This window comes from the organism of the source record quoted next, unplaced genomic scaffold (assembly GCF_019419815.1).
Source record: "Pyrus x bretschneideri cultivar Hongxiangsu unplaced genomic scaffold, Pyrus_bretschneideri_v1 Contig4, whole genome shotgun sequence".
In the NCBI taxonomy this organism is placed as follows: domain Eukaryota; kingdom Viridiplantae; phylum Streptophyta; class Magnoliopsida; order Rosales; family Rosaceae; genus Pyrus; species Pyrus x bretschneideri.
In genome coordinates this window covers 4,183,608-4,195,258 of record NW_025999723.1, presented here as the reverse complement: position 1 = coordinate 4,195,258, position 11,651 = coordinate 4,183,608, and the positions used below count along the sequence as shown (strand labels likewise).

The 11,651-nt window shown below is 35.1% G+C and overlaps 3 protein-coding genes across 3 annotated transcripts; 1 reads left to right on the top strand and 2 right to left on the bottom strand.

The window, feature by feature from the left end:
- Nucleotides 1–3,333: 3,333 nt before the first annotated feature.
- On the bottom strand, nt 3,334–5,345 carry LOC125468990 (putative pectinesterase 63). The gene is made up of 4 exons (XM_048565864.1): nt 4,845–5,345; nt 4,551–4,757; nt 3,913–4,154; nt 3,334–3,827 (listed from the first exon to the last, which is right to left on the bottom strand). Exons 1-4 carry the CDS (start codon nt 5,340–5,342, stop codon nt 3,662–3,664), a joined length of 1,113 nt encoding a protein of 370 aa, XP_048421821.1. The 5' UTR covers nt 5,343–5,345; the 3' UTR covers nt 3,334–3,661.
- A 1,119-nt stretch (nt 5,346–6,464) lies between these two features.
- On the bottom strand, nt 6,465–8,257 carry LOC103953813 (uncharacterized protein At1g28695). The gene is made up of 3 exons (XM_009365612.2): nt 7,947–8,257; nt 7,469–7,849; nt 6,465–7,241 (listed from the first exon to the last, which is right to left on the bottom strand). The coding sequence occupies exons 1-3, from the start codon at nt 8,082–8,084 to the stop codon at nt 6,717–6,719; spliced, it is 1,044 nt and encodes a 347-aa protein (XP_009363887.1). The 5' UTR covers nt 8,085–8,257; the 3' UTR covers nt 6,465–6,716.
- A 1,333-nt stretch (nt 8,258–9,590) lies between these two features.
- On the top strand, nt 9,591–11,484 carry LOC103953812 (putative casein kinase II subunit beta-4). The gene is made up of 5 exons (XM_048564857.1): nt 9,591–9,729; nt 10,407–10,628; nt 10,737–10,846; nt 10,985–11,150; nt 11,351–11,484. The coding sequence occupies exons 1-5, from the start codon at nt 9,591–9,593 to the stop codon at nt 11,482–11,484; spliced, it is 771 nt and encodes a 256-aa protein (XP_048420814.1).
- The last annotated feature ends 167 nt before the right edge of the window (nt 11,485–11,651 follow it).

Below are 11,651 nucleotides of genomic sequence, written 5' to 3'. Positions count from 1 at the left end.
GGGGGGGTCTAGACATTTTTTTCAATTTAACTAAAAAATTGAATAATTTTGATTATAAAATTTCAATGGTGAAGATACGTTATCTGCAAGTAAGGGAATGAGTTCATTCTTCTATGAGGGAATGTAAGTATATACTATCTCTTTGGAAATGCAAGAAAAGTTTATTTTTCTGCAAATTAAAATGGTAGTTAAGAATGCTAATTAGCGGATTCTTTAAAAGGATATTGTTTGTGTTCCCCTCATGGAAGAAACGTTCATTTTCTTTATCATATGAATGATTAAAAGATCTTTAAATTGAATATTTTGTACACGTATGATCTTTACCTGATAATAAAAAATAAATCGTCTCGATTATGATGTTCATACAATAAAGATACGTTAATCGTATGTAGGAGACAAATAAGTTTTCCATGTCAGGTGAGGCATTATCCTCTTTACAAAGTGGAACATATGTGGAAGATTCTTAAAAAAGTAAGACCCTATATTTGTTCTATACATTGTGCTAGCTCATGGTATACGTTGATTTTGCACGAGGCATGCATGTGTGTGGCTTGCTCAATCACACCCATATATATACATAGAAAAATCAACTATTTCCCTAGTTCTAACGGTATTCTTTTAAATATTAAAAAAAAACAAAAAAAGAGAGAGATTAGTTGGTGACTTCACCAAGGCAGTCCACTTTTTTGGAAGTCGAGATGACTTACAAAGTCATTTCAGCTTCCTCTGGTCACCATGATTGATTCACCAGTGTCAGAAATTGAACACAAGACGTGTCGTGTGGCATACGGGTTTGAAATTCTTCTCCAACCATTTAACCACTCTGTGATAATTCTAATCCTAATAGTATCAATAGTGTATGTAGAGGCTGTTGGATAAATATCAACAATTAATGATAATTTTATGTATGCTAATAAATAATAAATGCGAATAAATAAATAACAGAGTATTAACAATGCGAAATAATATTGAACTGACAAATTAAAGATCAAGGCTTGTGTACCGCAATGTCCTTGAAACATATATTTCGTCCCTACTCAGTGCTTGTAGCTCTACGGATATCTAACTCACCAAGATTCACCAAGATTCAACGATCTAAGTTAGAATTTCAACACCGAAAAACTGACTTCTGGCAAATTTCTATGTTGTTCTCTTAGTAATAAGGTTTAGGATTGTAGAAGAATAATTTGATATTTTCTGTGTTCTAAATGTCATGCAGATGAATGTATATATAATAGGTTTATACATGTTCACAACAGATATGAGAATGTGGTGCGTCTGTTGAAGGTCATCTTTCACAGAGGGGTGCTTTGCTCTGCGTTCTTTCATCTCAATAGACTTCATCTAAAAGGATGAGTCTGTTGATAAAAAATTAATTAATTAATTAAAGAATTTAATTTTGATAATTAATTATATATTAATTATCAATTAATTAATACATCTCAAAACCCAACCTCAAGGTTGAACCCAATTTCATTCTCCATGGTCCATTACTTTAATTACTATCTATAAGGGACAAAGCCTTATAAAGTGAAGAAACCTTTTGGTAATGATCAATGTCAAACAATGAAATTTCTACTCAAAATTTTCAATAATACCCTGCATTTGATTTGAAATTTCATTCAAACTCCAACATAAACAAAGCTACAGAGGGGCATGGAGGATCGGCCACCCTCCCCTCCTCGGAAATGAAGCCCAGAAGTGATGGTCTTGAAGTCCTTCCCTACTGCTGCGCCTCTGGATTGTTTTTAATGAAATTGAAAAGAATGTAAAGGGAAGACGGTGGGAAGCTTACAGGTGGAGTTGGAGCGTTCTGGAATTTTTGGAGGGAAGGGTTGGTTCGGGAAGGTAGGCTTGAATTATACAGAATTTACATGGGTGCCATCGCTTTTGTTAGGTGAGATTGGTGAGTAAGTGGGTGGCATTTTGGGAATTTGAGAATGTTTTGGGCATAACGGTGGAATGAAGTGGGCAATATTAAAGGGTGGCTTAGTGATGCGTTGGCCAGTTGGCTTCCGTGTTTGGTTAAGAGCAACTCTATGTAACTTATTGTTTTGAGGATAGGCAATCCAATCCTCTCTCTCTTTTCCTTAAAACATTCTAACCCACTCAGACATTTGGACACAAGGCGAGCCTGATGGAGAAGTCAGGCAATAATCATCTAGTTCAGTACCTTGCTTATGTGACGAAGGCTGATGATAACGTCAGACACGATTTAAATTATTAAAAAATTATAGAAATTATACAAAAATTATAAAAAAAAAAACTAATTAAAAATATAAAAGATTATAATTTTTTCTATAAATTTGTAATCATGTTCTTTCACTTTATAGTACATTTTAATATTTTCGAATACTTTCAACTAATCCTTTATTATTATCCGAAATTAAAAATAAAGTTATCTTTTATTATTTTATAAAATAAAAAATACTAATATTTTAATACGAATTGCTTGAACTATTCAATTAGGATGGAGATACACTTGAGCAGTTATTGTTCATTGCAAGCAGTTACAATTCATTTAAGTAGATTGAGTTACCTATTACTTAGGTGCTCTAACACGTTGCGCCGGTGATTAGTTTTTAGGTTTTGCGTTTAGCAAACGTATGTCGTTTGTGCTTTTGGATTTGTTGTATTGGGCTGGTCAGACCTTGTAGAGTTGTAGGCATGAGCTAATGTTTTTTCATTAGCCTCAAACAAATTTGAATTGGAAAGATGCAACTGATGTTGAATTAGGTTAGAGAATAAAATGGAAATTGGTACTTTCAAAATTTCATTTTGCTTTATAAATTTTCTGTAATTAGAAAGAAAAATACATTTATGAAAAGTATAAAATGAGATTTTTGTTGTGCTAATACAGTTTCCAATAAAATAAGCGTTTAATTATTTTTAATGGTGAACTGCCAATTTAGTCTCTGAATTTTCATCTAAGTGAAAATTAGGTCTTTAAACTATTTTTCAAAAAAATCATTCCTTAAACGATAAAAATCTGCCAGTTACATCCCTAATATTAGATTCAAAGCTACTATATTCAATTTTCTGTCAATTTAAGTCATGTTACTTGCATGTGATACACATTGGAGGGTAGATTGGTAATTTTTCATAAAGAAATAGTGTATGAAGTTAACTTTGGATGGTAAATTAAACATTAGATTCGCAACCTATATGAAATGTTAAGGGCTTATAAGCAAACAAAAATGACGGTATTACACTCTAAAGTATGTCAAGTGACTTAAATTGACGAAAAATTGCTTTGAATATAATAATAGGGATGAAATTAGCAATTTTTATGAATTTAGGGACTAATTTTACTGAAAAAATAATTTAGGGACCTAATTTTGACTGAGGTGATAATTCAAGAACTAAATCAGCACTTCACCCTATTTTTAATTCTATTATTTTGCCTTATATTTTGATTTATATATGCGATTAATGCAATTGAAATAGACTTTATATATAATTTTGTGAACAAAAATATTCAGCTGGCGGTTTGGCCATTATTTCAAAAATCTCTATCCATGACTGAGAAATCGTTCTACGGTGTTCTTGGTCAACAGTACCCCTTTTCACCCCTCTCCACGACAATTCATGATTTCGCCACTGAATGCATATATATATATACACACACACACGTACTATGTGTATATATGTATATATATAACTACACTTTTGGATTTGGAGGAGGAAGCAGCCATTTGGAACCCTGAATATATCCAAGGCTAATGAAAGGCTTGACTTGTTCGTCTGTCAGCTCTTTGCTCAAATTTCTTTTATTATATGTACTTGAACCTGGACCCATGCACTTGTACTCTCCGTAGGACACAGTGCTGCAATTTCAAATTATATTATTAACTCTCGAAACTAATTATATGAAAATGCTTAATCCTGTACTAATTAACATAATTTGCTTACTTGTCACGTTCGGGGTGGTTATCATTGCTCCAACCGGCAGGGTTAACCACCTCAGTCATGCTGGTGTAAGCATACACCACCTGGGGTCTGACTCTCCAAGCCCTGCCCAAATATGTGCCACTGCCTATCCCAGTTACGTTGCAATGAACAAATGAGTATCCAGTGTCCTCCGAAGCTGAGTCCCTTGCTTGTGCTGTTATCACTGTTATTCCTGTATCTCCCAGCACATGCAACTCAGTGTTCTGCACCCCTCATTTATATGTTATATTATTAGTCACCGACCATCAAGAGTTCAAAACCAATATGACTTGTATAGACAAACAAAAAGATTAACTATATATATCTTCTTGTTAATCCACCCAAATTATGTTTGAGAGGGGGAAGGGGAACAATCTGGAATGATCCACTGTTGGTGAGATTCACACAACCCACTTCACCAATGTTGTTCTTATATATGACCTAAATTTATACATAATTTTTTTTACGAAGAAAAAGATAATTGTATGAGTCAACCATATTTAGCTTTTTTTTTCTCACAACATGTACGTAAAATACACCATTATGGTGAGACTCGTCCATGTAAGGTTAAAATCACCGGCTTTATTTGGGAATTATAATGTTAGATAGGGATGCATTACCAAATAGAGAGACTTTCCACTTCCCCAAATGAAATCCACAGTGCCTTCAATGTAGCAGTCCTTGAACAAATGATTGCCCCTGTCATCACAAAGGGTGTCCTGAAATCCAACCAGCTTGCAATTGTACAAGGCTGAATTGTTGCCCGACACCCTCAATGCCACTGCCTGCGCTCCCACTCTTTTCCCATCTGGCCTTGGCGAAGAGTTCTACACAAACCAATCCACCAAGAGAACGTTAATGAAAAATAATTGTATGATGATAATATCACGTGATATGACATAGTTAGTACTTACTTTAATAAGAAGGTTAATGGCAATAAAGTAGTCAGATTCTGCAATCACTGTAGCACTGTTTACAGTTCCATACTTTTGGGCCGTACCATCAAATGTCAAATTTGGCATGTTTGTTGGAGAACCATATAATGTGACAAATGGTTTATTTCGTGGAATCGTAATTTTTTCGTTGTACTCTCCTCCGCCAATGTGCACAATGACACGTTTGGTGTTCCCGGCCGGAATGCTATTAATAGCGTCAGTAATGGTCTTAAAGTCTCCTTTTCCATCTTGCATGACCTTGATGACTGTTTGACCAGCCTCGGCCGTCACAATGGCAGGGTCAAGCGTGCTCTGCCGTTCTGTGTATGGCTTCACATTGTTATTGAACCATGTGTTGATTTGGGAATGGTCGGATGGTATCGGTGCATTGTCGTCCGCTGTGGCAACGGTGGCGGTGAGGAGAATTGTCATAATTAGAGCTGCATGGACGCCCATGCATGTGTTTTTTCCGGCCATTTTATTTTTTGGGGTGCTATTGATTAAAATGGTGAGTAGAAGGTTTTGATTTTATAGTCCACAAAGCATTAGGTGCTTTAAGGTAAAGTGCATGATTAGAGGGGTTATTAACCCAAAATATGTGAGACTTGGAGAGCTTTTCGGATAGTTTGGATGTCGTCTATGTTTGGGATTTCATATCCACCCTTTGTGTTAACTAAACAAAAAAAACCACTATCTATGGAAGATACAGCTTAATTTGAGAAAGAACATGGATAATTATGGTTTTATGATTGATATATTTATCGCAACACTCTTAAAACTCGAACGCCATCTAATATCTCTTTTAGAATTCTTTTTTCTCACACTTAATTCTCTAGAAGTATACTTCATCTCTCACTATTTCTCATTCCGTCAAAGGAACATTAGAATAGCGCTATAAATGTCGTTTATATTATAGAAGACTAAAATAAATTAATTAAGATAACTGCTATTGTCACTCCAAAAATCTAATCATGCACTCTTTATAAGAGTATTTTTTTTCTAAATATAAAAAGTTATGTTTTTTTCTAAATATAAAAAGTTTAGAGTGCACAATTAAATATTTAGTCCTAATGGTGGTGTGCTGAAAACGGAGAGATGGAGGAAATTGGTGGGTCTTTAATTAAGAAAGCCCCATAGACTTTAATAATTTTTGGAAAACCAGTGGGAGGTTGGGACTCCTGCCACCGGCTGATAGAGCGGCAAACAACCAAGTTAGGGCCTTCATACTTACCGTTCCACAGAAGCTCATTCCTTCCCCTCCAATTAAAACATAGGAGCATAAGGAAGCACTCGAAATCACAATTGGACGAGCTACTTGAGGCGAAGGAGACCCAATCCATACGGACACGTCAATCTAGTGCCGTATCCCGTATCCAATGCAGTATTGGTTGCACGTATCAAATTAACACAATAATTATTAGATTAAACAGAAAAAGATGTTTAAAAAAAAATTATTTTGAAAAAAAACTCTCTATCCATACAAAAACTGAAGAGTTCAAGAGAGCAATATTTGTGATTCATATATTAGGCGTATTGTTGGGATATATTAACTGTTGTATATTTTAAAATCCAAAACGATATTATTGTGAAGATAAATACAAAACACTTGAGTCGCCTAAAATTTATCAAACACAAGGTATATAATCCTACTTAAATTATGTGTTTTTTTATAACAAACGATATTATCTACACTAAAAGAGGGGATGAGCTTTGCCTCACAACGGACTAACAATATTGTGGTTCGGCAAAAATCGAACCTAAGATATTTCACTTACAAGTGAAAAGAAAAATCACTAGACCGTAGTGCTAAGTAGCTTAAACTATGTGTTACTAGAAGTCAATCAAAACTAGCTAGCCCAAGGTCACATTGAAATCTTTCCAGGAACCCTCACAGTTCACATGGTTAGTCCATTTCAAACTCGATGTCTGGTTCGAATTCGATAAGCTCTCGAACTTCTTCCAATCATGAATGACCGCCGTCAGATCAGCCACCTTGGCGCTTATAGTTCGGCAGCAATTGGCATGAACCGTCGTGACAGCTTTGAAGTCCTTGCTGACTTCACAGAAGCCACTGAAATAAAGCGTGTCTAAAAATTTCACACTGAGGCCTAATTCTATGAAAACACCTTCATGCATCATGCTGTCTAAAACATCCTGCTCTTTCACTCCGGTGGAGTTATTCTTCCTGTTGTACCACTTTTCAAATAACGAAATTGTTCGGTTGTTGGATCTGACCATGTAAAAGCCTGTGTTGATCGGGTTGGATTCAGACCATTGATCCCCATTGAACTTATCAGCACTGATTTGAAGATCCATGCTCTCATTGAAGCTATTTAGCCTTGGAAATGGATTCCTTAGCCACATCACATCTATGTCCTGGAATTGGAAATTGGATATATATATATATATATATATATATATATATATATATATATGTATTTAAGCTAATTATAAGTCCAATTTAGAACTATTAACACAAAAATAAGGTATCATTTAAATTACAACATAATACTAATTGAATTTTTACAAGGATATGGCATGTTATGATGTCAAACAATTCACAATACGATGATGATCAAATTAATTATGTTGAGAAAGCTTACCGTGAATACGAAACTGTAGCCCCGCTTGAGCAAATCTTTGAGGAAGAGAGTTCTCCTCCACATCATCTTAATAAATTCCTGTGACATGTAGAGTTTCTCAGCCTCAAAATTGGCGTGATCATCTGCTTCGAGTTTGTAGCAGTGAAGGTGGAGAAACCTACAACGTTCGAAAGATGTTTGGTCGACCGCAACAAGAAGTAGGTGAGAAATCAAGCCTCTTGTGTCTTCTCCAAGCCAGAAACCATCTAAAAACAAATCAAGCATTGGCTTATCTCCTTCTACATAGGCCTTATTTACAATTGCAATTATCACAGTCTTGTTTGCCATGGAAACCTCGGATAAAGCTGATTCAAGCGCATCTGTATAATTTCTTGTGTTGCTCTTCAAATTTAATATGAACAGATTAATCACCACAAAATTATAGATTAAGCAAAATAAAAACAACAAAACAAAAGTAGAAAAAGATGGTTGATATTACCTGGGTAGAGGAATTACAGTATTGGCTAGACTGGAAGACAAACAGTGGTATCGATCCATATGAGGTCTGGTTGAATATAAAAACCAGTACCAAACCAGCAAGGAGCAGGCATAATATTGTAGCATGTCTACTTTCCATGTCTCAGAACCTTTGACTAGCTAATTAAGGTGTGATTAGGGGCTTCTTGTATTATATGATGGCTTAATTTCTAAACAGTATCACGGAATATTGTAGTCTTCCATCCATAAAACTGAAGAATTTCACGAAACCACCGAGTCACGCATTTTGTTTTAAATTCTGAATACGATATCTCTGAATTTGAAAACGGTTTAGCTATTAATTATACGAATATATATATATATATCAACACATAAAAAGATAAAAAGAAGGGCATTACCTAACTTCTGGTTTTTGGTCCTGGAAGTTGGGCCTTTTGCCCAACTAATCTTATCCCAACTTTAACACTACCAAACATAGTGTAAAATTCTCTGCATGCCAACTTTCTCAAAGGTCAAACACCTAGTGTTAGAGTTCAAATCTTCTGCACCCGTTTTGTGTGTGATATCTTTGTGGCATCTATCGTTGATTGACATGTCTTAAAAAACTTACCACTGTTTAACTTTGTTGTCATAAACTTACACACGTATCAACAAATAATAGAGGCCAAAAGAAATCACACACAAAATGGTGCACAAGATTTGATCCCATACTGCTTCACATGGGCATGATGTGGATTGGACCTCTTGATGCTCAATTAATTAAAAGTCTAGTGTGATTTACAGAACTCTTTTTACCTTCCAAATATTCTTTTTATTTCGAGCATCGGATAGAATAAATTAAAAAAAAAATGAGATGGTAGAAATTAACATGGAGTGAAAATGGGTGTGTGGATGACGTCACCCAATTAAAATTGAGTATATAAAGTCAAAGGCCATTATAAATTTTTAAAATCCCAATTCATAAATAGTAGAGAAAAAAATATTTATCAAACATAGGTAAAATAATAAACTAACCAAATTAAAATAGAAACAAAAAAAAAATCTATGTTTCTCTAACTCCTAGAGTTCTAAACTATTACCACACTTGGAAGAAATATAAAGAATAGAAAAGTAAAAACAAATTATATAACTAGGAACTTAGCAGTTAGCATAACCAACCATAAAATGAGATAGTTCATATCAATATTCATCTCCATGTTTATATATAAAATCATTACTTGATAAATCTGATATGATCTAATGACATTGAGTCTATACTTTATTGGAGGACGTTATGAGTTCAAAGGAATACAAAACAAAAATTGTTACTTAAAAATACAACAATCATTTAATTATAATTAAATGGCTTAGTGACAAACAATATTATCCTTAGTGGGTTTATCAAGTATTGCATAAATAATTTTAAAACAAAGTTATTTAGAAATTAAAATAGTATTTTTTTTATTATTATTCTAAACGTTTTCATTGTCCCTAAAACCAAAAAAAAGAGATCGAGTATTTCATCAAATAAAAAATAAAAATTATTTTCCCCTTCGATTGCCACTTCCAGATCCAAATGTACGTTGAAATCGCCGTCGATACAGAAACCGGAACTGTACATTGCTGCAAGGTCCAGACAGATCAAGGGAGAGACTGAGTAATTACTATGCCTAAAGATCAGAGAGGTGTAATTAGATCACGTTCTGAACCGGCTTTGAACCCTAATCGACTCAGAGACAAATCTTTGGCTCCTGCTACGTCACTTGCTGCCAATCCCGATGATACTGATACATTCTATGATCAGGGTAAGTTTCAGTTCCACAAACATTATTCAACGTTCATGCATGCATGCATAATCCCACATTAAACGTTCATCGTCGAATGGTTAACGAAAGTTTACATGTCATGGCATTTTTGTTTTCGATCATGGGAAGGGAAATTTGGACTCAGAGAACTTCCAACATTAATTGTGGAACAGAAATACAACCATATCAACATGTCGCGGCATTTGCTTTCATGAATTTGCGTTAGTATCATTTGAATGGATCGAGTAGTTCATGTTAGAGAGTTTCTAAATTTGGTTTAAGCTATATATGTTTGGCGTTAGTATCATTTGTCTTTTTCCATCCACGTTTGAAATCCATGTACAACAATAATAAAGCCTTATCCCACTAAGTCTTAGAACGCCACTACCTATGTGTTTGGCGATACTTTTTATTGAGTGAATCGGAATGAACAATTAGGAACAAACTTCTTCCAAACACCACGATAGCTAGCCGTGGCTACTGAGTGAAAAAAGCCATGGTTTGGTGACCCATGCCATGAAACCGTGGCTGCTGCCGCTTTATGTAGTAGTATCTCTAGTTCATTTCTGTTCAACAATTTTGGTTCTAATTTAATTCCATAACTCCAGGTTGCATTCTTTCTGATGTGTTTACAATTAATCTTTCGAATTTATGTTTTCTCCACAACAATTGTGCAGCGGAATCAGCTGATACAAGTTGCAAAGATTCAGATGTTAGATGCTATGGTGATGAAGATGCATCTTGGATATCATGGTTCTGCAATCAGAAAGGGAATGAATTCTTCTGTGAAGTCGACGATGATTACATCCTCGATGATTTCAACCGTTCAGGTTTAAGAAACCACGTACCATTCTATGATTATGCACTGGATTTAATGTTGGACATTGAGTCTTCCAATGGTAAGAATCAGATAAGTCCATCAGCCAAAATTGCTTTGATGAAGATTTCAGCTTTCATTGCAATACGAAGTTATTAAATTCTTATGTAAATTTCAATGGGATCAACAGATGGCTTAACTGATGAGGAACAGAACAATCTGATCGAATCCGCGACGGAGATGCTCTACGGTTTAATTCATGCCAGATACATAGCAACTAACAAGGGATTGTCTGCAATGGTAAGGTGTTTACAATGTACATATTAATATTGCTTTATTTTCTTTCAAAATATTAGATGTCACACCCCGAAACTCCGGTCGTGTTTCAAACTGTGGCATTATATTTGAGGCTTCCTAATTTAACAGTGTGCAATTCAGTTGGAGAAGTACAGGAACTATGATTTTGGCAGATGTCCAAGAGTGAACTGCAGTAAACAACGTTGTCTGCCTGTTGGTGAGTCAGACATCCCAAGATTAAGCACTGTAAAAATCTATTGTCCCAAGTGTGAAGACATTTATTCCCCACAATCCAGACACCAAGAAGGTATCCTTATGTATCGCTTCGTAATTGACATGACGAGTGCCTTCTATACATCTATGAATGTCTCATAATTATACAATGTCTTTTAAGTGGCTCAGATTCACCCGTTAAATTTCATGGGATACATGGTGACTAGAATTTTTTACAACTACAATTATGTTTTGAGTTCAGTTTTTCAATGTTTGCCTTGACAACAATCTCAGAAATTGATGGAGCATACTTTGGAACCACATTTCCTCATCTTTTCTTCTTGACCTACGGGCATCTTAAGCCGCAGAAGGCGATTCAGAACAATGTTCCAAGAATATACGGCTTCAAAGTCCGCAACGAACAATGAATCTTGCCCTTCTTGGTGAAGAAAATATAAAGGGGTCCAAGCAAGCAGTGTTGTTGCCTTGTAAGAAAAGAAACAGCGGCAGTTCCCTGTAAGGCCCATTTCGTTGTACTTACTGAGTTTTGTTCATTGAAGTTTTTGTTTTACTTGCCCTTAGGTTGTGGATCAAT